This window comes from Melopsittacus undulatus, chromosome 2, assembly GCF_012275295.1.
Source record: "Melopsittacus undulatus isolate bMelUnd1 chromosome 2, bMelUnd1.mat.Z, whole genome shotgun sequence".
In the NCBI taxonomy this organism is placed as follows: domain Eukaryota; kingdom Metazoa; phylum Chordata; class Aves; order Psittaciformes; family Psittaculidae; genus Melopsittacus; species Melopsittacus undulatus.
In genome coordinates this window covers 34,407,658-34,434,334 of record NC_047528.1, presented here as the reverse complement: position 1 = coordinate 34,434,334, position 26,677 = coordinate 34,407,658, and the positions used below count along the sequence as shown (strand labels likewise).

Sequence of the window (26,677 nt, the reverse complement as noted above, 5' to 3'; positions counted from 1 at the left end):
TTGAACGTCATGAGGCTCACATGGACCCCCTTCTCGAGCTTGTCCAGGTCCCTCTTGATGTGTCTTAACTGCATGCAGTATGCACTATAATAGAAATGTATCAGACCAACTTTATCTAAATCTCTGAGGTAATTTAAAAATACTGGGGTCAGTGGTCATTGTGTGCTCTCATTTATGGTATTTAACATACACTGTATAAAATATATAAGCATCAGAAGCCACATCTTAGCGTCTCTTTTTTGTTTAGAATTTAATGAAGAGTATGTGCTTGTATTTAAATTGCAGGGACTTCAGTATGTTTCAAATGCTGTTCTAATTCTTGCTTCTTTGCTCAGTTGAAGATAAGGTGTTAAAATTTTTCTGCTAGTGAGTTTTGAGCATGGATAAAGACTTAATAAAAATGCAGTACAAAAGTATACTTCACTGCTTCTTATCTCTCTTCAAAGGAAAAATGGAAGTTTGAGTAACATACTCTTTTCGACTTTCAAATGCTAAAGCTTAGAATTGTTTTTGGTTTTGCCAATAGTGAAGTTGCCTCTAAACTGGCTTTGAGGGAACCACTGTGTTGGAGGATCAGCCACAACTTGCATGGTCAGGAGATGAAGTTTTAGAATCAGTCAATAAAATGGACAGTAAAGGATTGCTAGGATCAGTTGATATTCACCCTGGACTTCTGAGAGAACTAGAGGACAGTATCATAGCCTCAGGCTGGGCAGAGAAGAGATTCAGAGCAGCTCTGAGGAAAAGGACTTGGAGGTGTTGGTTGATGAGAAAATGAACATGATCCGACTTCAGTATGCGCTTGCAGCCCAGAAAGCCAACCGTATCCTGGGCTGCAGCAAAAAGAGTGTGACCAGCAGGTCAAAGGGGGTGATCCTGCCCCTCTAGTCTGCTCTCATGAGACTTCACTTGGAGTATTGTGTGCAGTTCTGGTGTCCTCAACATAAAAGGACATGGAACTGTTAGAACAAGTGCAGAGGAGGGCCACGAGGATGATCAGGGGACTGGAGCACCTCCCATATGAAGACAGGCTGAGAGAGTTTGGGCTGTTCAGCCTGGAGAAGAGAAGGCTGCGTGGAGACCTCATAGCAGCCTTCCAGTATCTGAAGGGGGCCTACAGGGATGCTGGTGAGGGAGTCTTCCTTAGGGACTGTAGTGATAGCACAAGGGGTAACGGGTTGAAACTTAAACAGCAGAGGGTTAGATTTGATATATGGAAGAAATTCTTTACTGTTAGCATGGTGAGGCACTGGAATGGGTTGCCCAGGGAGGTTGTGAATGCTCCATCCCTGGCGGTGTTCAAGGCCAGGTTGGACAGAGCCTTGGGTGATATGGTTTAGTGTGAGGTGTCCCTGCCCACGGCAGGGGGTTGGAACTAGATGGTCTTCAGGTCCTTTCCAACCCTAACTATTCTATGATCTCTGAAACAGGTGAGCAATGAACTGTGCTGTGTAAAGCATTATTTGAACCTATGACAAAATCAGAGGAAAGCAAGCTGACAAATGTGATAACAGTTTTTTCAAAAGGTTTCTGGGTTTTGAGGATCTGCAGTTAGCAAAGTTGGTACCCATGGTGTGTACATATTGTAGGTAATCATTAATAAAGGGTAGAATTGGTTAACAATGTATTAGTGATATACTGGCAAAATCTTCTCAGTAATGGCTGAAAGGCAATAGGATTTGAGGACTGCTAGGAAAGAAAAAACAAAGTAATAAAAACTAGAAGTGTCAATGTACAAGTTCAAGCTCTGCCCCCATCCTGCTTGCTTTGTGTGGCATTGTTTCCTCTCACTAATGAAAGGTATAATAGCAGTACAGCAAAATGATCATGGTTGTCAAAACAAATAAAAGATTACTTTCTTTGTACAATGCTTAATTAAGAATGGGAACTCTGTGCTCAAGAACTTCATCATTGTTTAAAATTTACTAGGTGTAAACAGCAGTTATACAGAGGCACAGAAGAACAATCTTGAAGATTCCTAAATAAAAACATTTTCTTCTGAAATAGGGCAATCTCTGAAAATCAAATATATGGAGACTTGCAAAGAAGCATATGTTTGACTTGTTCTTTTATGTTTTCCTGTGCATCTTACTGACCTCTGGAAGAGCTGGTTGATCTAGTAGGGTGTTGTGGTTTAAGCCCAGCTGGCAACTCACTACTATGCTGCTGTCCCGTCAGTTCCCCTGCTTCCTCCGTCTGCTCCCAGAGGGACAGGGAGGAGAATCGGAAGAATGTAACTCCCATGGGTTGAGATAAGAGCAGTCCAGTAACTAAGGTATAACACAAACCACTAGTGCTACCATTGAAAATAATAATGGTAAGGGAAATAACAAGGGGACACTCACTACCTGCCGACCGATACCCAGCTGTACGAGCAGTGATCTAGCCCTTCCGGCTAATTGCCCCCAGTTTATATATTGGGTATGACATACTGTGGTATGGAATACTTCTTTGGTTAGTTTGGGTCAGGTGTCCTATCTGTACTTCCTCCTGGCTGTCCCTCCTCCCTGGCAGAGCACGAAACTGAGAAAGTCCTTGGTCAATGTAAACATTACTGAGCAACAACTAAAAGCATTGGTGTTATCAGTGCTGTTCCCAGGGTGAAAGTCAAAACCACAGCACTGCACCAGCTACTAAGAAGGAGAAAAATGCTGCTGCTGAACCCAGGACACAGCATATAATTATTCTTATGAAGAGGCTTCTAGAGGCAGCAGTGTAGTTATGATTCTAACTGCTTTTTTACTCAACTGGTATTCCTGCCCATGGCAGGGGAGTTGGAACTAGATGATCTTATGGTCCTTTCCAACCTTAACTGTTCTATGATTCTATATTTCTGTTGCCTTGTCCCTCTTAGACTGACCCATGCTGGCCTCTTCTTCAATACTTTAGTGTGATTCTCTACCTTGGTTCAGATACTGGACCCGGAGAAGTGGAGTTGAACACCTGTCATTCCAATTCACAGGATAATAAATAACATTATGGTGCTTCTTGAATCAGTTATGCTCAGCTTGGGTGCAGCTGCACTCAGGTCCTGTTATTCTGCTTTTGATAGCTTCCGTCAAGTGACAGATCAGCCTTGTAAGGCCCAAGCACCTAAATCCTGTTAGTAGGAGTATATCTTAAAATGGGGAGGTCTGGATTCTGTGTCTACTGGAGCTAGACTCTAAGCACCTTTAATGCTGGGAACACCCATGTGTTTTGCTTTTCCCTGTTCAGCAAACTCCCTTGTAGCAGATAACCCATTTCAACCCCCACCTCTTCCCTTTACCCTTTGAGGAAAATTAATGAAGTTTTAAATCCTTCCAGCAGTTGAATCAATCTTGGTTAAAACTTTCAATTCTAGTGTGGACCCAACCAGGTGTTCAGATTGTAACGAAGAAAAAGATTCTTCTGATTTTCATGTGCCATATATCTGACAGCATTTTAGAGAGTTACTGAAAGAAAAATTCAGAATTGATTTTGTTTTTCCCACAATTTTATCAGCTGCCATTAAAAAAATGAGAGTTTACTGTCTCAGCTTTATAAATGAACTAACATAATTTAGAAATTATTTAGTTACTACGATAGCACTTAAGTTTACAAAATAAAATATAGTATTTCTGTTTCGAATTACTTAGTGACTTAGTTTAAAAACTCTTAGTTACTTGGCTAATTTTGCAAAAGCAGTACTCTGTAACTGCAAAGTCCTGTGTTGATTGCTATAGAAGATAAGGAAAAGGGTGGAAGCACAGACACTAGACCATTTGGTTAATCACCTGCTAGTGTACTAATTCCTATTACATGATCAATCAGCCTATGCCTGTTATCAGTATATCTTTTTGCAAAACAAGGACCTTATACGTCCACCTTAATTAGTTGGGTTTTTTTTATCTTGGTCCACCTATTCATGCTATGATTATGCAGACTTTCAATGGGCAAGACGCATTGCTGACAGTTATAAAGATTCTAAGATGAATTACTTATTTTTGTGCATGTAATGTAATGTATATACAGAAAATTAAAGACTGTCAGTCACTGGATCTATTTAATAGCCTGTTATAGAGGCATATTCTTCCAAATTGCCTTGAAATAGCCTGTCAGAGATAAAATGCCTGAATATATTTGTACATTTGCTGTTACCAATGATTCCAGTTCTTAGGTACCCTTGAGAAATTATTTTTAATAAAATCCTCTATTTTGAATGAGTTACAGTGATGTATGAATTTAAGCTATCATGAAGCATGACTGAGTTAAAATGGTGTATGCATGAATTGTGCCAATTCACCAGCAGTGTTGTCAATATAGGAACAACAGTACGTGTGTGCATGACTGAACATATGTTTGAGGGAGGTAAGAAGTGGCAATCTCTTACAAACTGCTTAGAAAACAAATGCTAAAACTTAAGAAATATTAACTGTTGCAGCAACTACCATTCCAAAGGTAGAAGGGCACTGATGGATAGAAATTGTCAAAAAAGAGGCCTGAATAAACAGGAACTTGGAATGCATTGGCACCTTTGCATTGTATTTTCCATGTATCTGTTATAGTCAACGTGAAGAATAACAAATACCCACACTCTCTAGGAATTTGCATTCCACCTCGGTTATGGAAACATTTTAACTTTCAAAGCTAACAGTTAAAATCGTGAAACATTATTTATATTCCTACCATAGTTAATAGTTTCTTAATGATTTATCCAAGTTGTAGGTTTATGTAGATGGAAAATAAGATGGAGCGTGAAAGCTTTTTCATAGTACTTGAAACATAATTTGTACCCCATGAAAGGGCTGGATTAGATTTTTAGGCGTGATGAACAGTCCCTGAGGCTAAAACTTTTGTGTTGATACAACCTGAGGTTGCTCTTTTTGGAAAGAACATTGTCATGGTTTGAGCATGTTTTGAGGGTGTTTTTGTTCAAGGTTTTTTCCAGCCAGGTGGAGGAGGGGAGTCCAGGAGGAAGGAGAGACAGGACACCTGACCCAGGCTAGACAATGAGGTATTCCATACCATAGCACGTGATGCCCAGGATGCGTACTGGGAAAGAGAAGGCTGGAGGGGGAGAGCTCGAGAGAAAAATGGAGGAGGGAGCACGCGGTGCTCAGCCGGGCAGGGTGGAGTGAGTTATGGGTCAGTGGCTGGTGGGGTGTTGTATTCTTTTCACTTGCTGTTTGCTGTATCATTATTATTTGTAGTAGTAAATGGCAGTAGGGGTTTTGTGTTATGCCTTAGCGATTAAACCGTTCTTATCTCAGTCCGTGGGGGCTACATTCTTTGGATTCTCCTTCCTAACTCTCCGGGAGTAGGGGGACTTGGTTTAAACCACGACAAACATATACCAGCTTCCTCACCTCTCAGGTTCAGACATTCTTCCTTTTGCTGTGGGCTGTGCCCAATATCCTCATTTTATCCTTGTTTTTATTTAAAACAAAACAGTGACAACAATGAGAAAAAACACCCCAAAAAACCCCAAAACACCAACCCCGCAAGAAAACCCCAAATAGGTGTCTTAGATGATACTTAAGAATAGATCTAGTTCAGAATTTCTTTCCTGTTTTGAAGCAGATTATCACAAATATCTGTGCCAGTGAACCCTCCAATTCAGTAGGGAAGCTATCTAGGAAATAGGCTTGTCCTTCCATTTTCTTTGTTGCATGTCATGTTGCGGGACAATAATCTTGGAGCTGTGAAAACAATCCAAGTCTTCAAAAAGCTATGTTCTGTCAGCCAAAAGACATATGTTTCTTGGCACATCTCAGATTTCCACACCTGTCAGGCCACATATGGAGTACGGAGTATGGAGTACAGCTTGAGCCTCCCCAGTAAGAGGGAGGCATGGACATTCTAAGGAAAGCCCAACAAAGGGTCAGAAAGATGCATCCCTCCTATGAGGAAAGCCTGAGGGAGCTGGGACTGTTTAACATGGAGAAGAGAAGGCTCAGGAGAATCCTATCAGTTTATATTAATACCTGAAGAGAGGGTAAAAGCAGGATGAAACCAGGCACTTTGCAGTAGTAGTGGGCACAAACTGAAATATAGGAGGTTCCTCCTGAGGATCACAAAACACTTCTTTTACTGTGGGGGTAACTGATCATTGGCATGGGTTGTCCCACAGAGGTTGTGGACTTTCCTTCAATCTTTAGAGGTTTTCAAAAGCTGCCTAAATACAGTCCTGGGTACCTGGCTGTAGGTGTTCCTGTTTGAGTAGGGGGTTGGAACAGATGACCTCCAGAAGTCCCTTCCAACTTCAGTAGTTCTATGATTTACAGCAAATTGTGCCACAATTTTGCTTTGAATAACTAAGAACTTTTGCAGCATTTTTTTATTCAGCTACAACCTCATTTTCTGTTTAAGACCTATCCGTTTGATTCCAGATAATTTCTTGGAGATAAGGAATGTCTTTCAGTTGAATGTCCTACTGTATGGGGCATAAGCTGTCATTTACTTCTAAGAGTTAGAATTCTAAAAAGGTGAGGTGGGCATCTACTTTCATGAGTCTTGGTGTAGGTACATCTTTTGAGCTCATGACCCCAGGCTTGTTCTTTCATTTTTCAGTGAAGGTAGACTTCAAGATGACTGTTGTTTTAGCTAAGAGGGTAAGAAAGGTGCAAGGTCTTGTGTAATTTTCTGTACTCTCTGTTACTTAATGACAGAATTACTCCACTGAGTGTTCTGTGGATTTCTGTGTAATGTTGTTTTCAAGTTTTAGCTGAACTAGGAATTCAGGCTTTTTAAAACAAATGGTCAGATCTGTATGTTCATTTCAAAACCTGTATTTCAAGGGTATTTTGTTTTCATTCAATAATGATGTATTTTAGAGGATTTTTTTTTTCTTTAGCATACAGACGCACAGACATGATTTTTCTTGCACAAAGATGGTGGATGGCAGATTCTATCAAGACCTGTGGCAGAAATGGAAATGTGGATAGCACATCATGAATGTAGATTGTCAGTTGCACCTACCAAAATGCTTTTTTTTCCAGAGATATGCTGAGTAAACTACATAGGATTCAATCCACATTTCTATGAAATGCATTCTGCAGGCTTCCAACTGTGATGTTATGTTTGTAAAAGAATCCTGTCTCCACTCCCTTCATGACTCTAGTTTCAGTCAGATTGTTGCCACAGATGCCACAGGTAGTTGACTACAGTTGAATGTGTATATGTATGTGTTTGAAGGAGTCAGTAAAAGCGATTTTTCCAGTACGTAAAACTCCTTTAAGGTATTTTTCTGTTTGTACCCTGACAGCCACATCTGTAAATTCTGATGTCATGTTAATAAGGTTGTGGGATTGTGGAGATAAAGGGAACTAAGAAGTGTGGGAGATGAATTCTGTGTATTTCAAAGTGACATAGCATTTTGTTTCCCAGCCTGAGAGAGCAGAGCAGTTGGAGCATCAGAGGAGATACTACTGACTAAAAATTATCCAGCTGAGATGCTGGGGCCATATGTATGCCCCCAGTGTGCTGTTCTTGATATGTAGCGCTCCTTTTCAATTGTATAATACATGCAGAAACACCTGGGATTTTGAAACAATTAATGATTTAATGTGATGGTCCAACTTCTGGAGCCATGATAGCTGTTTGGGATTCCCTGGTTTGCTTCTTCTCTTGTAAGCATGACAATGTTTTACATGTTTCCCTTGATAGTTATCTCCTTTCTACAGCAGCTGCCCATTCTCACTGGGCTGTGCTCTCTTTTTCCAGTGTAAGCAGACATTCCCCATTTCTATTTTCTGTATTCTTTCCTCCCTCCCTTGGTGCCCTCTCCAAATGAAAGTACAAGTGCTGATTTTCTTAAATTTTCTGTTAGTTTAGATATTTACTTCACTTATTCAAATGTTTTAAATGTTTTTCTCTCCTTCCTGTCCTTCCCCCCTGTGGGTTTTTTACCTTTTTTCTTGTTGGAAATAGATAATAGTTGTCTCTACTCCCCTCCCTGCTTCCTGCCCATTCCAATAAGTTAACAAGCAAATGAGATAAAACATTTCTAGAGGCAGTAGGACGTATAAGAATTTCAGAATTTCCATTGGAAAGTGCACCATTTCCAATAGGAAAGACAAGTAATATGTGTCCTCTGCTTCTTATTGCTGCCAACTACGTAAGGATGTGACCTGAATTCTCCTGAAGAAGTATCATGTAAGTCTGATGTAATGAAGTTTGCATAATTGTATAGCTCTGTATACAATTTCTGCTTGAGTTTCTAGAGTATGTTCTATGTTCCTTTTTTCCTTAGGGTTGTGATGCCTTAAGTATTGCTGTCACTTTGTGCATAACCCCCTCCTGGGTGAAAGTTCCAGAGGGAATTAGCTAGCTTATTTACAACATTGTTCCTTAATTTGAAAGTTAGTTTTGTATGTTTGTATATCTGTGTATTATCTCTCTTATAAGACTAATGAATAAATACTGCTTTCTAGTCCTGGAAAAGGCAAACATATTTGTGTTTTTTTCTGTTTTATCCCCTATTAGTATCCAGTTCAAGTCTGTCAGTGCAAGTTTAAGGAAATTTATAAATTCAGATAATTTAACTTTTTATGTCTATGAAGAAAATGATTTTGTTTTCTGTAAAGTGAGGATGTGCAAGGTTTTGAGGTAGCTATAAAGCATTACTGTATTTTCATTATGAGTCAGATGAGTTAAGGCATGAAGATGGCATGGAACCTCTGCTACAGAGATACCAAATCTAGTGGAATCTGCAATTCTAGCACTGATAAGGCATGCCACTCAGAATGATAGTTTTAAGAATGACTGTTGTCAGCCTCTAGCCTTTAAGGAATTTGAGAGGTCCTTAAGGTGTGTAACTACAGGAGAAAATAGTTGTATGATCTTGAGATCCATAGCCCCTGACATGTCCTGGATTTAGTAAGGCCTCTTAAACCATAACCAGAAAAAAATGTCGTTCTGTTCCTTTTGAACATGGGTGTTAAGATCTCACATTGTGGTTATAAACTACTTCTTTTGCTTTCATATGCATAGTAGGCAGTTATTGTTCCTGGGAAGGGGAATGTTGACTTTTCTGTTAAATCTGTGGATTTAGCTGTGGGTTCAGAACAGCTGGTTGTTTCTAGTAAGGTGAGGAGAAAGAAGAGGAAGATTTTGACTTTGTAACTCATTTGCCAGGACCCTGGGTATCAGCCCTTCCTCTAAGGGCCTGCTTTATGTCTTAACTCAGTAATTTCATTTGCAGAATACCAGGTTCTTTTCTGAACTGTGGCATGTCCTCAGAGGGGGGAGCATCATGCTGCCTAGCAATTAAAAGTCCTTCAGGAGATGATTCATATTTGTGTCTCCACCAGCTGGGGACTGACTAGAATATACTGCCTTTAGTCCCTATGTGAGGTCTTTAAGTTCTTCTCTCTTTGGTAGTTTCCTAGTCAACAAAGGTCAGAGACCTTGAGAGGTCATTGTCCTTAGAAAAACATTTTTTAAGAATGACATAGCTCTCTAAGACCTCTCTTAAAATTTACAGAAGTAATCTCAAGTTAGAGAAATTCTCTTGATAATTCGTATATCTAGTTTTGTCAAGAAGCATCGGTGAGCTACAAATTTTAATCCTACGTTTTCCTGACAGTTTCTCTATATCCATCTCCTTCTGGAGTCAGTAGCTATACTTTTATTACATCATATTTTCTACTCTCAACTGTTTGAAGCATGTAGAACTTAATTTGCAACAATCCTACTGTAAAAGCTTGGAAACTAATTTTGTGAAATAGTAATACATTGGCTGAATAATATTTGATAGTGAAGACTTGTGTTGGGGGAGGAGAAGGAAAAAAAAAAAGGAAGAAAATAAGAAAGGACAACCAGATTGGGTTAAAGGAAAGATTTGTGTGGGTTTGGACTTCTTGTTTGTTTGTATAATAATTGGAATATTTCTTACTAATATGTTATCAAGACTATGCTGTTATTGTAAATGAAATTCTTATGACTGTGTGAATAATGAGAAATAAATTCAGCTTACATAATGCATTTGAGAGAACATATTTGTATGAATTATTTTTTTGAAAAGAAAGTATAAACCAAAATTTCCAGCCATGATAATGTACATTTACAGAAACACTTTGTCTTTTTTTGTATTTTATAATAAGGTTATTATTCCATATATTTAAAAATATATCTTTTGGAGGAAATAAGGAAAATAGGTATAAATTCATTTTTATTCTAAAGTAATGTTAATTTTTCATGAGCCAGTGATTTTTTGATATTTTTGGTGTGTATACTTGGACAAAAGCAGTCACAAAAATACCTAAATTTTGGGTTAGCTCCTTATTGCTCACTATCAAGACATATTGACATATCTTCTTTAAGATCTGTTATTGTCAAGTATCAAAATCCAGTTAGAATGCTAACCTGGCCAGGCTGACTGAAGAAAGTTGAATATTTTATATATGACTTTCATGACTTCAGACGATTCATACAACTAATATTATCATTTCAGTTTCTATATATTAAAAAAAAAATCTTGTTCTAGAAGACCAACATGCTGGCAAATTTCACTGAAGAACACATTTTGAGAATGCAAGCAATTAAATGCAAAATCTCTGTATTTTTTCTGTTCTATATGTTATTTTCTTTGTGAATTGATTATGCTTGATAGCAAATATGTTTTCTGAATTCATTAATGTTTTTCTAAACATTAAGAGTTTACAGTGAGTATATTTGTGTTTACTTTGGCAGTAAAAAAAGAAGAAGAGGAATTTGAAGAAAAGAAATCCATTAAGAAACGAATCAAAGAATTAAAAGTCTTGGACCCAAAGATTGCACAGAATCTGTGTAAGAAGATTCAGGTTTTATAACTAATGTTACATATGTGTTCCATAAAAATGTCTGTCTTGTCTGACTGCCTGGTAACCACTTTTTGTTTAAAGTATGTGATAATATGTTCATATATGCATATCGGTGTTATGCCAAAGGATGTGAGTTGATACAACTGAAACACTTTTTAAGGGACCCAGAAAACAATTAAAGATCATCACTTGTTTGAGACTGACATTACTCTCTTCTGTATATATTGAAGCACAAGTGTACAGCTATGTATCTGATTATCTATCTGTATTTTCAACATAGTCAACAAAGTATACTGCCTAACTCCCTACTGCTTTGCCCCTCCAAGAAGTCTGGTACAAAATATCTGGCCATCCCTCATGTACTTTGTAGAAAAAAGGCAATACTCAGTATTATGCAGTAATATGCAAATAAAGATGATAAAGTTTTGGCAACGATGAGTGCTATAAAGAGTATGTTCCTAAATACTGGAAAAGATAAAATAGGAAAGGATTGGATTATGGTGAATGAATAAGCAGTGCTTAATAAGAGCATTTAATTTTTTAACTGTTTCTCAAAGCTCTGACAAAACCATTGAAGGAAAAAAGCATTAACTGTTAGTTTAGCACAAAATACTACAACAGCAATGACTGTCCTGGGGAGTAGACTTTTCGCTGGGTACTTATGGTGATCTTCTGTGATGCTGGATGTTCTGCATAACAAATGGATGTAGAAGGCTAGAATTGTAGAACAGTAGTTAAAAATAATTGTTCTCTCTTATTTGTATTACTTTGTTATAGGCTGTTTAACTGGTGATTTGTAAGTAGAAAAGAAAATGTTGCCTTGCTTTCTTTGTTATGTGTTGAATCTTTGTTTTAGCAATTTTCCTTGGCTCTTTCCGAGTGCCGTATGAAGAAATCAAAATGATGATATTGGAAGTTGATGAAACACAACTGTCAGAGTCCATGATTCAGGTAAGGAAAGCGATACTTTGAATCCCAATATTTCGGAGTAAGCTTCTCATTAAATAGAAAACTGTGACTAAAAACCCCTTACCATTACTTTAGGCTAATAAATCACTGTGAGAATCTTTTTTAATGCGTGAACTGTAGGATTTCTTTTTATATTTGTACTGCTATTTTTTAATGAAAGTGGATAAATATATATTTTCTAATTTCTTCAATCATATTGTCCACTTCTAAATTGAGATTTTTCTTTGGTATATTCAAACACCATCTGATATTCCGTTCGTTTCCTAGTTACACATTTTTTCTTTAAATTGTTTCTCCCTCTGTCTCATTTGCACATACCTGTTCTGGTCAAAAAGCTGTGGTTTTGTGTGTGTGGTTTGGTTGTTTGGGTTTTATTTTGGTTGGTTTTGTATTTGTTGTTTGTGTGGTTTTTTTTTTGTTGTTGCTTGGTTTTGTATTCCTTGTTTGTGTTGTGGTAGTTTTTTTTGTTTTGTTTTGGTTTTTTTGTTGTTCTTTTCCCTTGCCTCTTTAGAGCTGATACAGTCCAAGAACTTGCATTAGGGCATCCAGTTATTTTCCCTAGAATTTATTTGGATATTGTTTCTCCTTTCTGTATTATTTTATACAAAGCACAAAATTAGTATGATTATGTGTGGATGCAAAAGAAACTGAAAGTGCCTCATGTTCTTCTGGGCTGTGTTATTTAAGTGTTGATAAGTTGAGAAATTTCATAAAATACAAATACTTCATTATACAACCATAGGAAGAAATAATTTGGAAGTGATGTTTGAAGGTCATTTGATCCAAGCCCCTGCTCTAAGCCATGTCAACAAGAGCAGGTTGATCAGGGTCTTTCCCATTAATTTTTTAGTATCTCCAAGGCTGGACACTCCATAGCCTTTCTGGACACTTTTTTCAGTGTTGAGCTACCCTTCTGATGAAAAATCTGGTGGAGTTTATCTAACCAGAGTTTTATTGTTGCAACCTGTGACCTTGGCTTTCTGTTGCACATCTCCAAGAGGAACCTAATTTCATGTTCTCTGTACCCTCCAGGTGGGTACCTTGAAGACCACCCGAGGCTTATTTCTTAAGGTCAACAAACCCAGTTCTCAACCTCTTCTTGCCTGTCATGTGTTGTGTTCCCTAGTCATCTGGATGGGCAACTGTTAAGATTTTCAATGATACATTTTTAGGCTAAGCTTGTCTTTTGGACAGTACTTATTACATACCGTGAATGTCAAATTATTGCCATTGTGGCTCATAAATATAAAATCATAATTTTTATTAACCTACTAGTAATGTGTCATAAGTTTCAGTTAGAGGGGATTTAGATAGCTGTTCTCTAAGCATACCTCAGTGTGTGTTAGAGACATAGATATGAGTCCCTGCTGAAACATCCAAGAAAAGTAAAGTTAGATTTTTTTTTTAGAAATGTACTGATTAGTGAAGAAATAAATGCAGGTAATCAAAAGTCATAAAATTAGTTGTAAGATTAAGACTCTTTGTGATTCAGGTGTGTGACTTGTGCTGAACACATAGCAATCTGTATACAAAGGCAAATTTGTATTTGTGTGCTTTGCTTGCAAAATAAATATCCACCATATTGGTATGACAAAATAAGATCCTACTGAGGAGGCTGTACAATGTTCAGGATGCTCCTTTTCTGCCCACATGCAGTTTGGGCCTCAGTTCTTATCACTTTGATTTCCAATGATCATTAAACTCTGTTGAGCTATCTGGACTTCATTTTCCATTCTTCATTGAAGAATGAGATGTTTCTCTCAAGAAATATTTGAAGGAACAAGCATGACCTGTCATCTCCAGTGACAGTATGTGTAATCATTGAACAAATTAAAGAAAATTACACAATGATGAAGTTAATAGTGGCATTGAAAATATTACTTTAAGGTTATTAGATGAGTAGAGGAGTTTATGTCTAAAATGTTTGTTCCAGTTTTCACTTACATCACTTTTCTTTTTCAAAGTATGATGATGTGTATCTTTCTTGTATTTTATTTGGAATAATAGTGAAAATTCTTTAACATAGCATGAAAAGCTGTTTTATGGAGAGATGGAATATGCTACGCTGTTACGTGCAGCTTGAGCTCTTTTTCAGATAGTTCATGCCTGCCCTGAGATTCATACTCTTCAGCCTTAGCACTGTTTTTCATTGTTGAATATTTAGCTTGTTAAAGAAATTAGGTCCTCAACAAAATCCTGAAGCAACCGATGAAAATGCATGCCCGTATATTTCATGATTCTGGGATGAGCAAAAGCATAACTTTGTTTGCAAGCATATGGCTGTTTTTTTCATTTACTTATATAAGATACCCTAGATATTATTGGTACTTTTCCTTTGTAGAAATTTCTTGCCTTCATTATTTTTTTTAATTTTTTTTTAGTCTATCCTTAAATATTTTTCAGTGTATCTTAATATCATGGTTTCCAAAGCTGGAAGTTTGTCCTTACTCCTGCTCTTGTTATGCTTAAGTAATAAAAGTAATCTCTCCCTCTCTCCCTTTCTCCAGTTGGAAATTGAATCTACTTCTGAAAGACTTAAAAACTCCAAAAGTCATATTGTAATCCAGATAGTCATTGACTAATCATTGGAATGTTTCTTAAGATGTAGCCAAAATTCTTTCTCCTGTTTATTTTCTCTCTGGTATTCACAATGTGTTTCATCTCTAGCAGTTCAAAAGCTTTATCTGAACACCATAAATCTCCTTTGCTATAAGCTGCTCCTTTTTTTTTTTCTTCAGTATTTTCATTATTGAAAATATTAATAGAACACTTGAGTACTTGTCTTTTTCAAAAGTTTTGTGGTCAGTTTTTCTACATATGAAAATTATTTTAGCATCAAAGAAGAGCACTTTAATCTCTGTAAAGATTAAGGAATTGTATATTAAGAGCTTGTTACATATATGTATATCAAGAGGATTATGAATTCCTAATTTAAAATAAATCTTTTTTACACTCCACCCTTTCATTTTTTGCTCAGTATTACTGATTTAGTGTTTAACATCTTCATCCATCATTAATAAATGCAGTGTTCCTTACAAAAATGTTTTCTAAGTGTAGTTATGGTAAGGATATATATGACTACTGTCATAAATTCTTCATGTTGAAAGTCAGTCTGACTATGTCCAAATCAAGCTACATAAAATATAAGCTACATTATTAAGCATCAGCTTTCATGCATTTTTAAGAGTTCCCTTTTTTCTGCTAAAATCCTGATTTGAGTGTGGACATTCTGTTGAAGCAGTCTGATCTTTAACTATTATTTACTCTTCCTTTGGTTTATTTGGACCTTTGCTCCTAAGTCTAGCTTTTCTTACATGCTGATTTTATTTTTTTGATGAACTACTTGGTCCTTACTTGGGATTTGACAAAATATTGTAAAATCAATTACTTATTGTAGTCCTTAAGATCAAAGTAGAGTTTTGGTTCTTAAAATAGTAGCTATTTTTACCCTAAAACAAAACAGTGATAAAAGACTCTGTGTCTTTTTATCCATTAAGAAAAAGGGTTGATAACTGGTAAACTACCATCAAATGACGATTGTAACAAAAGCTAGGAGACTGAGTTATTAAAAAAAAAATAAAAAATTGGTATTAAAATAGTCAAGTTGCTTAAAAAAAATTAACACTGCAGGTGCAGTCTAGTATTTTCACTCTTTAACAAGATGAATATCTATACTGTGCTCCAAGGATCATACCAACAGCTAGCTTTGAGCTAGTTAATAGATAGGGAGAGATTAAGACTTTCAGATAGAGATCCTGTTCACTAACTTAAGTAAATTCTTTTCTGTTGACTGTATGCCACCAAAGCTGTTTACTTGCAGAGACACAGAAGAGGTTTTGACTTAACTGAAACAGGGAGTTGCTAGAGTTAAGTCTTTCTGATCCTTTCTTGAAATATGGTAGTAGGCAGTGGGATACTGTCTGCTAGACCTGATTCACTGTTACCGGGCTTGAATCTTTATTCAGACTTATTAACAGACCAGGAAGTATTTTAAGAAAGAACACAATTTCTCTCTTGTTTTTTTTACTATGCTGGAAGCTTAGCCACTATGTAACCAGGAACACAAGAGTCAGAAGCTGAGAGAGAACAAAGGCTAAAGGGACTCTGACTAGTGCTTAGTAGTTATAGTAATTGTCTTGGGAAGGCACAGAACTGAGCTACTGACTCATAATTACCATATAGAACATAATTAAAAGTGTTCAGAAAGGTCCAGGAATTGAGTATGCTTCAGATATCAGATGAAACTGGCATACTTGGATTCCCTTACCTGTGTTCAAAAGACATTCATTTATGAAAATGTCCAAGCTCCTCGTATGGGCTCCTGAATTTCACTGAAGCAGAATCCCACCTCTGAATTCCCACTTCTGGCAAGTTTCCATGCTAAATATAGTACATAAGGGTTTTAAGCTTTTGTTTTGAGTGTTGTCTTTGTAGTCTTTGGTAGTGATGTATATATAATGCCATTTGCCTATAATATAAGCAACATAGAATCTGAGATTTTTTTTAAGCCTTTTCTATTTTCTTTGGTAGAATTTAATAAAACATCTTCCTGAACAAGAACAATTGAATGCATTGTCCAAGTTCAAGAATGAGTATAATAATTTGGCGGAGCCAGAGCAGTTTGGAGTTGTGGTGAGTTCTCTTTTGTTATCCCTTTTATTATTTTTTGTGTGTGTTTTGTGAAATGCAATTTTAATATCATATTATAGAAACAATAGCAGCTACTTTTTCCCAAATGTGAAGAAGTTCCTGACTGGGAGAAGAGTATAAATCAAAATCAGTTTTTAACATGAAACCATTTTTAATTTCTCTTGGAGGGCAGAAGTTTTCAATAGGTCACTCTTTTTTGCTTTCTCATTATGGAACGTTACGCATTTGCTTTTCATGAAAGTTTCAGTCTTCATTGGGCTTGGTTGTATCTTTTGCTTTATTCTGGCTGGAGAGCAGGCTGAGAACTTCTATTAATTTCTTTAAGAACTGTTGTAGACAAAAATAAATGTCAACAGTTCTGCCCAGTATAGCTGTTTGTTTGTGGTTTTGGTGTTTTTTTGGCTTAGTTTTGGTTGTGTTTTTTGTTTGTTTTGTTTGGTTGGTTTTTGGGTTTCTTTTTTGTGGGTTTTTTTTTAGTTGCTGATTTATGCCTTTTTTTTTGCTATTTTCAAATGAGGACAATCAAGCACACAATACAGGACATTCAGGTTTTTCTTTTAGGTGAGTGGTGTTTAGTAGTTATGGTGTTTTAGAGAGTTTGGAGTCCCATGATAATTTGCTCTAAAGTTGTGATTAGGGGAATGACTAAACTATTTGACTCGCAAGGAAAAGCCTGAGTAGTGAGTAAATGAATAACTACTACTTGTGTGACAATAAAATATTTTATAATGGAAACCTTCTTTATCCTTCTGTCTTTGAATTCAAAGTCAAGATTTGGTACTCTGAAGGAAACGGCTAGACACTTACTGAGACACTGGCATGCTGTGACAGTCACAGTATTGCATGTGTTACTTCAACCAAAGTTAATTAACTTTTATTGTTGGCTTAAAGACATTGAGGGCATAACTCTATAAACAGTTCAGATTCCTTTCATGAGTGTGGCTGCTTTATTTTATTTTTGTAGCGACTCTATGGGTTGCTTTTGTGTTTTCTGCAAACTCCTTTTTAAGTTATTTTGAACTTTTATGTTTTCGATTAATTCAGCAATAAGTATAACATAAATACTTTATTATTCTTATCTTCTCCTCCAGACTTTAGGTTTTCCTTGGCTAAACTGCTTTAGTTTCCTATACATCCTTTCTTTCACTTAGTCTAGGCTGATGCTTCAGAGCACGCATACTATCACCTATTGCCTATTATCACCATAGTGAGGCACTGCACAGGTTCCTCAGAGAAGCTGTGGCTATCACATCCCTGCCTGTGTTCAAGGCCAGGTTGGACGGGGCTTGGAGCAACCTGCTCTAGTGGAAGGTGTCCCTGCCTATGACATGAGGGTTGGAACTAGACGATCTTAAGGTTCTTTCCAAACCTAATCGTTCTGTGAGTTTGTGATTCTGTTACTGTGGAGTATGGTTTTGAGGGGCTTTTGTTGTTTTTTTCTTTCTGGGGGTTTATTTTAACTGATTTTTTTTTTGTTGGTTGGTTGGCTTTTTCTGTTGTTGGTTGTTTTTTTTTTTCTATTGGCCTGCCATTTAGACATTCACTCTGCTCTAGCAATATATCCAGTCACTCTTATCCAAATATAAGTTTACCTATATTCTTACTTATCTTCCTCTCTGTTAGAGCAGTGACGGTTTTATGTTTTCCTTGTATTCCACTGTTGATGATGAGCTTATTGCTGTTTTTCATCCTTTTATCTTCCCCATGTAAATAATTTTATTTTATTTTTTAAATGTATTTGAATTTAATTCTCACCCTTACTCTATCTGGTAGAAGTTCCTTATCTCGATTCTGTGAAATTCTTAAAGATTGGTTTCTTTCAAAACTGGGTTGTGCAAATAAGTGCTCCTGTCTGCATATGAAATTCTGAATTGCTTCTTCTGGAGACCAAGACTTACTAGCACTGAGTGTATTTATCAGCCCTGTTGTGTTGTTTTACTTAAGCTGTGACAGGCTTACTCCTGTTTTCTTTAATAGTTCCATGAAATGCTGAACAATTTCCTACCAGCGGTTGATGAGTTTCTCATGTTTACCTGCACATAATTATAGCTATTATTTGGTCATCTCAAGTTTCAGCTTCATTTTGACATTAATGGTTTTGTGTGAGTGGTGTAGCACCTGTCCTGGAACAGTGGTGACCATGCAACATGTGTCTGGTTACAGCCGAGGCAGAAACCAATATGCATAGCTATTTTGGCTGTGTGGGTTGTTGGTTGGATTTTAGGTTGTTTTTTCCCTCTCAGGGTATTGTGTGGCTTTCCAAAAGCAGCAGGCTTTTCTCTGGCCATGTGAGCCAAGCTTATGTCTAACATTGCTTCAGTTCCTCTGTATCAGAGTGTGTTTTCCTTTGTTCTCCAGGCACTGACAGTGTTCTGGCATGAGTCCAGTGTTGACTAACCTGGGGACGGCTCTGCTTTTCTTATCTCTTACTTATGCCATGGAAAGCCTCCATTTGTCTGCCAAGTGAAGATGCTGATAACTTCAAAAAAAGTGACATTAATTTAGATATTCTCTTGAGAGAAACCTGAGGAAAAAGATCACCATGGGTAATCTTAAGTGTAAAGAACAGGTAAAATAAAGGGATTTGGACCATGGAGATGCAATTCAACTTCGTAGGAAAAGAACTTAGGGATGACAAAATAAAATAACAATATAGGTATGTTGAAGAAAGCAGAGGCTAAATCTTCTAAATCATCTGGTCTATTGAGAAGCAGAACTTGTAGAATAATTTTTAACAAGAACTCTTGTGAACATTTTTTAATGAGAGATTATCTTGTAAATAAATAGGAAGTCCAAGTTAAATACTATCCCGAGTTATGGTTAATGCTTGTGTAGGACTTTGTGAAAACAAGAACAAAAAAGTAGTGGAGATCACTTGCACAAATACAGCATAATTAAGAATGCGGTCCAATAATACAGTGATATTAACTTCAGGCAGGAAAGGTTATGGCCTTTTGAAAAGTATAGCATGAGAAATGAAATAATATGTGGTTATTTGAGAGATTGATGGAAAGTTGAAAAATAAACCATTGTTCATTATAGTTATTTTAATAAAGCTATAAAAGATGTGAGTCAACATTCGTCCAGTGCTTTTTGAATGTAAAATATTCAAGTACTAAAAAATTGTCTTCTGTTATTGTTCATTTGTATTAATTCAATCTGAGTCTGAGGATTTTTTTCTGAGATGTTAAAAGTGTAAGGGTCATAAGCAACTGATAAGTGCAGCTTACTTCTTGCTTGTTTAAAGTAAACTTTCTGAACTTCTGAGTTGAAGGATAAATACAAAAGAGAAGTTTACAGTAACATAAAGTTTTAAGTTTCAGACTTGCATGGGGAAATGAGCATAGAAGAAAAATGCTCAGTGTGAGATTTTATGGGAAAAGAAAAGTAATTTTTTACTTAAAAAACCTTGATGTAAATTAGTTTTTACCTGCTTGCTCTCTTGGAGATTTAATTCACTTGTGCTGTCATGCCTACATTCTTCTGAGCACCACCCTGTGTGTGTCTTCAAGCAGTCTGACCAGGACTGCTGATGTGCAGCACAGAGGACACAGGACTCAACACCATGTTATGTCTCTGTGGTGGTTCTTGGTTGGTGACAGCAAGCTTTTTTGGACAGATCTTTTATACAGTCAGAAAGCATCAGTTGGCATGAGAATGTCTTTATCTCAGAATCTCCTAACTTCAGCTTCTTGTAAAGATTGACCAGGTTGCTGGCCACTGATTTACTTATCGTTTTGAATCAATTTTTAAAATACATGGTTTACTTTGCTGGTAGGCTAGTAAGAAAATGAATATTCTAGACTATCTCATATTGGAAGGGACCCATGTAGTTTGAGTCCAACTGCCTGCTCCTCGCAAGACTGCCTAAAACTAAATCATATTACTAAGAGCACTGTTTAAATGCTCCTTGAACTCTGATGAGCTTGATGCCATGATTGCTTCCTTGGGGAGCCTGTTCCAGTGGCCAACCACCCTCTCAGTGAAGAACCTTTTCCTAATCATAGAATCATATGTCCAACCTGAACTTCCCCTGCAGCAGCTTCATTCTGTTTTCTTGTATCCTGTCACTGGTCATAAAATAGAGGTGATCAGGCATCCCTGCACCTCTTGGATATGATATTTCAGGGCATTTTTGGAGGCATTTTTGGAGGCAATGTTTGGTGTTATATCAGGTGGCTCCAGATCTTTGCCCCCACCCTCCTCAAATTATTTTGGGATGCAGTTTATATAAATGAGTGCCAGAATACTCAAAATATAATTGATTCTTTATGGGTTTGCATGGTCCACCTCTCCCCATGCTTCTGCCCACACAACAATACTAATGCTTTGGGCTTGTCAGTGCCTATGTACGTTAACTGCCTTTTTACCAGGAACCATCCCTCAAGGTAGTTCTGATTTGGTTATGCTGCAAGGAGAGAGCTGAATCCAGTAGTAAGCATGTAGACTTGTCAGTGCCTTTAATCCTTAGTAGTGTAAAACAATCCCAGACAAATGTAATTTAGTAATATGGTTTTAAATCCATAAATGCAATTCCATTTAAAAAAATCATGATTTTGGTGTTCTTTATAAACACTTTTGATTTTAAAAGTTGCTAATACCTGTCAGGATGTGACTGGTGGATATTTGACCTCAGGTGCAGGCAACAGTACTATCAGCCTCACACCTGAGAATAGTGTCTCAAGAGCCACATGTGACAGCTCCTGCTTTATTTCTTTTTTTAAATCTTGAGATATTTGTAAGTATGTTCCCATATTGTCCTGGAGTGAAAAGAAAGAAACAGTTTTTTGCTTGATTGCTTATTTACTGGAAAGTAAAAATGGACGGAGTTATGAAATATTGTTTCAGAAATAGTTCTGAAACAAATAATTCTGTCAGAAATAATTATTATTTCAGAAATAATAAAATGAATGCCTGGTCCTTGTGAAATACACTGTTAGCTAACCCAAATGGAATTTGGCAAGCAGTCCTCATGTGGCTTCACAGCTTGTTCATTGATGGATGTGTTTTTAATGAGTTCATACCAAAAAAAAGATTTCACTAGAGTAAATTGAAGATTAGAGTGAGGCCTGATGAAAGCTAGTTTGTCTTAAGTAATTTAGCAGACACTTAAAATGATTAACTCCGTATTCAGCTTATGGCTTCACCTGTATGTCTGCATTGAAGATAACTCAGAATGTATTAGTGTTTCTTACTGTTGTTTGGAAAATCTCATACTTACCACTCTACCTGCAGAGGTATACTCTGCCTTTAGTAACACTTGATGCTTTGCCATATCCACACCTACTGATGTTTCATTTGGTTCAAAATCTGGAAGTGGTCAGGTGCACCTGTGTTGTGAGATCTTTTGATTGTGTAATTTCTGTCTGTATAGCTTACCTTCTTCTCTTGTGTTCTAGAAGTCATGTGTCTGCTGCTCTGCCTTGTCCGTGTTCTCTATCAGTAATTCCAGCCTTTCCAGAAGTGTTGACAAAGATTAACTTTCTATTGAATGCCTTCTGTGACAGTCAGAAGACCTTTATGACAAATTGTAGCTAAGTTGGTGTCTTGCAAACCTTGGACATGGATAGGCTGGAGAACCAGGCTTCAGAAATACCTTCTGAAGGTGGCCATTTGCAGTTGCTATTTGATTGAATTATGTTACTTTCTCTGTATCACTGAAAAGTTGTGCTGCTGAATTATAGAGGAATGTTCCTGTAAAAGCTTCAGTAGCAGCAGGTCTTATTCTCTTACCCTGTTCAGTTCTGGTAAAACTATTTTGGGTAGCTAATCTAAAGAATAGGTTAAAAAATTTTGTCTTACTGCTGTCTGATGTTAATTCAGATGGCTGAAAGTGGGTGGTTGGTTAATGTTTTTTCTAGCACACACATAGGCTATCTCAGTTCTCTTATTGGCAGATACTGCTACAACTTCAGATCAATAAGGTTTGTCTGAAGGGTTCTCATCTTGTGCCTCCAGTCATTCACTTTTCAGATTTGTCTATATGTCTCAATATCCTGTCCTGAATCTGATTTGTTGCTTTTGCTTGACTAGAAATGTAAGCAGTCCTCCAATGTTCATGTTGTGATTTGAACATCTTATTCAAAACAGAAGTGTTTTTCTTAAGGATCATGATCAGTGCATGATTCTGTCATTCTGACTTGGCAACTTGAAGGGTGCCTTGGAATTTAGCCATGTAAATGGAGAGAGGCATCCAAATGACTGGCTAATGTAGGGCAGCTGTGCTGGAAGAATTTTGAGGCTAGTCAGTACCTCTTGAAATTACTATGCAGATATTTAACCTGTTCTAACTTTAGATTTCAGAGCTCAGTGGAGCTCCTATGGTGCTCAAGTGCTTTAGGATTTACTTTTCCTTTGATTTTTTTGTAGAACTGAGAAACTTCCTCTAGAATGTGCAAGCTGTCTTGCACAGCATTCACTTGCATAATGCTTCATGTTAGTCTGTTTTTGCCACAGATGATCTGTGTTTCAAAATACACTAAGTAACACGAATAAAAATTCCAAAGTTGTTGCTGAATTCTGTATTGTCAGGACTCTAGAAGATCTACAGTGGAATGCTTTTTCTTTGCTAGTACTGTCTTCATCATAGACACCTTCCTTGCTTAGAAAACTAACTTGGATACCTTGCTGGATCAGTAGAGAAGACTATTCTAAATATTAATGTGCTTGAGATCTGAGCTTTTCTGAAACAGGTCATGTCTGTCACACCAAAGACATTATCATCACCTGCTACTGTGGTCTGATACCACTGTGTATTGCTTAAATAATTATGTGTCATCGCGTTCTACTTTTATGTTGGAGTTGTTATGGTGGTTCAACCCGATGGAAAGCAATAAGCCTGCTGTCATGGTTCCCAGACATTTCTATCCATACCTGAATCATCTCTCTGCATCTTCATGGGCTGTATGTTGGGAAACTCAAAGTAGTACTATACTTACTTTCATTAGGAAGTGGATTCCTGGTAATAGCCAGGCAGAAGATGAGACATTTATTTTGGGATGAAGCTGATGAGATTTTTTTTCTATCTGGAATACAGCTAGATCTGTTTTACTTTTAGAAGCCTTTCTCTGTTTGGTTTAATATTATATTATTCTATTTTAAATTCCTCAATGGCTTCTGGTAGAAATTTATTTATTTTTACTCTCTGGCTTAGTTATAGGTTTTACAGAGGATTTTTACCTATATTAAACTCTTGACTTGGTTTCCCATGAGGAAAGCTTTCAGTCTAGGGGCAATCTGCTCCATATGTACCTTTTAATGAAAATAGCTTTTCTGACATCTGTTATATCTGCTAAAAATAATAGAATTTGGGAAATTCAGACCTTCCCATTCTTGGATAATTCCTTTTTGGGAAAGTACCATTGTCTAAGTTCAACTTGGAGAAACAAACGTTGTCTCTTTGTTCTTTTCTGACAAGATGTCAGTAAATTTAATTTTATTTTTTGGAGAAGACGAAGTCACCCCTTTGTTGTGATAGTAGAACATGCCTATTTCTGACTTTCAACATTGAGACTGTAAACTCAGCTTACTTTGACAGCTGTACTGTAGCCCCCGTTGGCAATTTGGTTCTATTTTTTAAGAGAAGTGACTTCTGGAGAATTCAAAAGGAATGCCCCCATTTCTGAGATCTGCAGACTGGTCTTACCAGTCCATCTTTGTTGACCATAATGCCATCAAAAACAGTACTGGGGATTTTCTGCACTGCACATCAGTGCACTGTCATCCACAAGACGAGACTACCTATGTGCAGCTAGGAAGTAATTGATAGGTATTGTTCTTGTGTCACAGTACACTTCCTTCTCTTCTGCCCTGAATACTTTTAGGAAAATCTTGAATTTGTAAGGAATTGAGTCACCAGTGCAAATTCTGGCTGTTTATAACTCAAAATGGGGAAGTAGAGTAGCAAGGTGTCCCTTCAGTCAGTGCTTGTAGGGCTGAAAAGTCATCAATTCAGTTTTAAGCATGTACACACCTGTGTTGTATGTGTAAAGACTTTCTGATCTCTCACAAGTAATTTCAATTTTGAGTTGGCAGTTTTTGACTTGACTGCCATTAATTTGAGGAAAAAAGTATGCCAAAGGTGAAGGAGAACCATTTCCAGATAGCCACAAAAAAATCTCAACAAAAATATTCTTCCATTATCATGGATTGATTTCCCATACACTGAAATAATGTTTAGTCTTTCCAGAATGCTGGTGGTCTTCACTAAGATTTGGGCATGTTGACTGCACATTTCAAATTGAGCAGCTTGGTTGGTTTTTTTTTTTCTTTAAACATAGTTCAAAGCCTGTTAAGGTGGGAATTCTTCCTCACTTTAACATTTTTCCTGCTGTTCAAGTGCCTGCATCTGAAGAGAAGCATTAGCAATTCACACCTTTTACCTATGCACTTTGTAGAGTTCATTGGTGCTGCAGTGATGAAAACGACACATTTTCCACAGGAGATGCCCTTCCAGTTTGCTCTCTTAGGTAGCTTTGCTGTAACTGATACTTTGCTTTTTGGATAGGAGCACTTTCAGGTGGTCTGACAGCCTTGGTACTGTTGATTCTGTAAGGAAGGTGTATTGTGAAACTGGAACCCTTGCAGAGTTTTTCTCAATGAGCTTGTAAGAATGAATCACATTCAGTGATCAAATTTAATGTCCATGTAACTTCTGAGACATGTTCCTTTACTTGACATCAACAAAATAGGCAGTGAGAGTACACATTTACTAGATGGCACACACTTGCAGGTGCCTTCTGATTTATGCTGTATTTGAGAGGAAAACATCTTTTTGTTGTTGGATAAAGGGCTGTGAGAGCTACTACTGGACAGCTCAACTCAGTTGTCAATACCCATTTGGACTTGCACATAGTGAGAATATTCTTGTGAACTATTACTGGAAAAATAAAACAATTTGTTACCCATACATGGAGTTCTCTGACATGTGTAGTCCGCTCTCTTTAGCTTTCTACTTCAACTTTTCTTTTTAGTTATTTAGATTTTCTGTTTTCAGGATTCTACTGTAAGGGTGTAATTAGGCTTATGTATTTATAATCTGAGTATAAAAAGTATAGGGCGTGAACATAGGCCTCTCAACATCACAACACTTAAATTCCTATCCTCTCTTGTGATAAGGTGTATGGAGTTTAACCATGACAAGTGCAAGGTCCTACACCTGAGTCAGAGCAATCCCAGGCACAGCTACAGGCTGGGTAGAGAAGAGATTGAGAGCAGCCCTGCAGAGAAAGACTTTGGAGTGTTGGTTGATGACAAAATGAACATGAGCTGGCTTCAGTGTGCACTCACAGCCCAGAAAGCCAACTGTATCCCTGGCTGCATCAAAAGGAGTGTGACCAGCAGGTCGAAGGAGGTGATCCTGCCTGTCTACTCTGCTCTCGTGAGACCTCACTTGGAGTATTGTGTGCAGTTCTGGTGTCCTCAACATCAAAAGGACATGGAACTGTTAGACAAGTCCAGAGGATGGCCACAAGGACGATCAGGGGACTGGAGCACCTCCCATATGAAGACAGGCTGAGGAAGTTGGGGCTGTTCAGCCTGGAGAAGAGAAGGCTGCATGGAGACCTCATAGCAGCCTTCCAGTATCTGAAGGGGGCCTATGAGGATGCTAGAGAGGGACTTTTCATTAGGGAATGTAGTGATAGGACAAGGGGTAAGGGCTTAAAATTTAACCAGGGGAAGTTTAGATTGGATATAAGGAAGAAGTTCTTTACTGTTAGGGTGGTGAGGTACTGGAATGGGTTGCCCAGGGAAGTTGTGAATGCTCCATCCCTGGTAGTGTTCAAGGCCAGGTTGGACAGAGCCTTGGATGACGTGGTTTAGTGTGAGGTGTCCCTGCCCATGGCAGGGGGTTTGGAACTAGAGGATCTTGAGGTCCTTTCCAATCCTAACTATTCTATGATTCTATGATTAGCACAGAGTAACTACCTGCAATTGATAATGAGCTTATGTTCAAACTATATGCATTTTACTTTAGGATCAAGTTGAAGGCAGTCTGTGGATTAAAGCTTAATAGTGGAGTTGATTTTCAACATAGTCTTCTCTGAAATACATTATGTTTGTGTGCTCTGTGTTCAAAACCAAAGTGTGGTTACTGGGAAAGATTTATTTTACTTCAAGATTTCTTATTTGTGTTGAAGTGCAAACGGTATGTTTTCTTCAGTAGGACATCATCAGATTTTTTCACTGCTAGGTAAGTATTGCAAAGTGGCATGGTTGCGTAAAATGTTAACTCTACCTGATTTTATTTTCTTATACTGCCTCTGTAAACCAAATAAAATAGACTGAAAATTCAA

At 37.3% G+C, this 26,677-nt stretch overlaps 1 protein-coding gene across 1 annotated transcript in view; it reads left to right on the top strand.

The window, feature by feature from the left end:
* DIAPH3 (diaphanous related formin 3) overlaps positions 1 to 26,677 on the top strand; it is a 222,456-nt gene that overhangs the window by 86,439 nt on the left and 109,340 nt on the right. The window contains exons 18-21 of the mRNA XM_031045922.2: positions 8,083 to 8,115; positions 10,654 to 10,749; positions 11,620 to 11,714; positions 16,263 to 16,364. Coding sequence (XP_030901782.2) covers positions 8,083 to 8,115; positions 10,654 to 10,749; positions 11,620 to 11,714; positions 16,263 to 16,364 — 326 coding nt within the window. The remainder of the gene's footprint in view (positions 1 to 8,082; positions 8,116 to 10,653; positions 10,750 to 11,619; positions 11,715 to 16,262; positions 16,365 to 26,677) is intronic.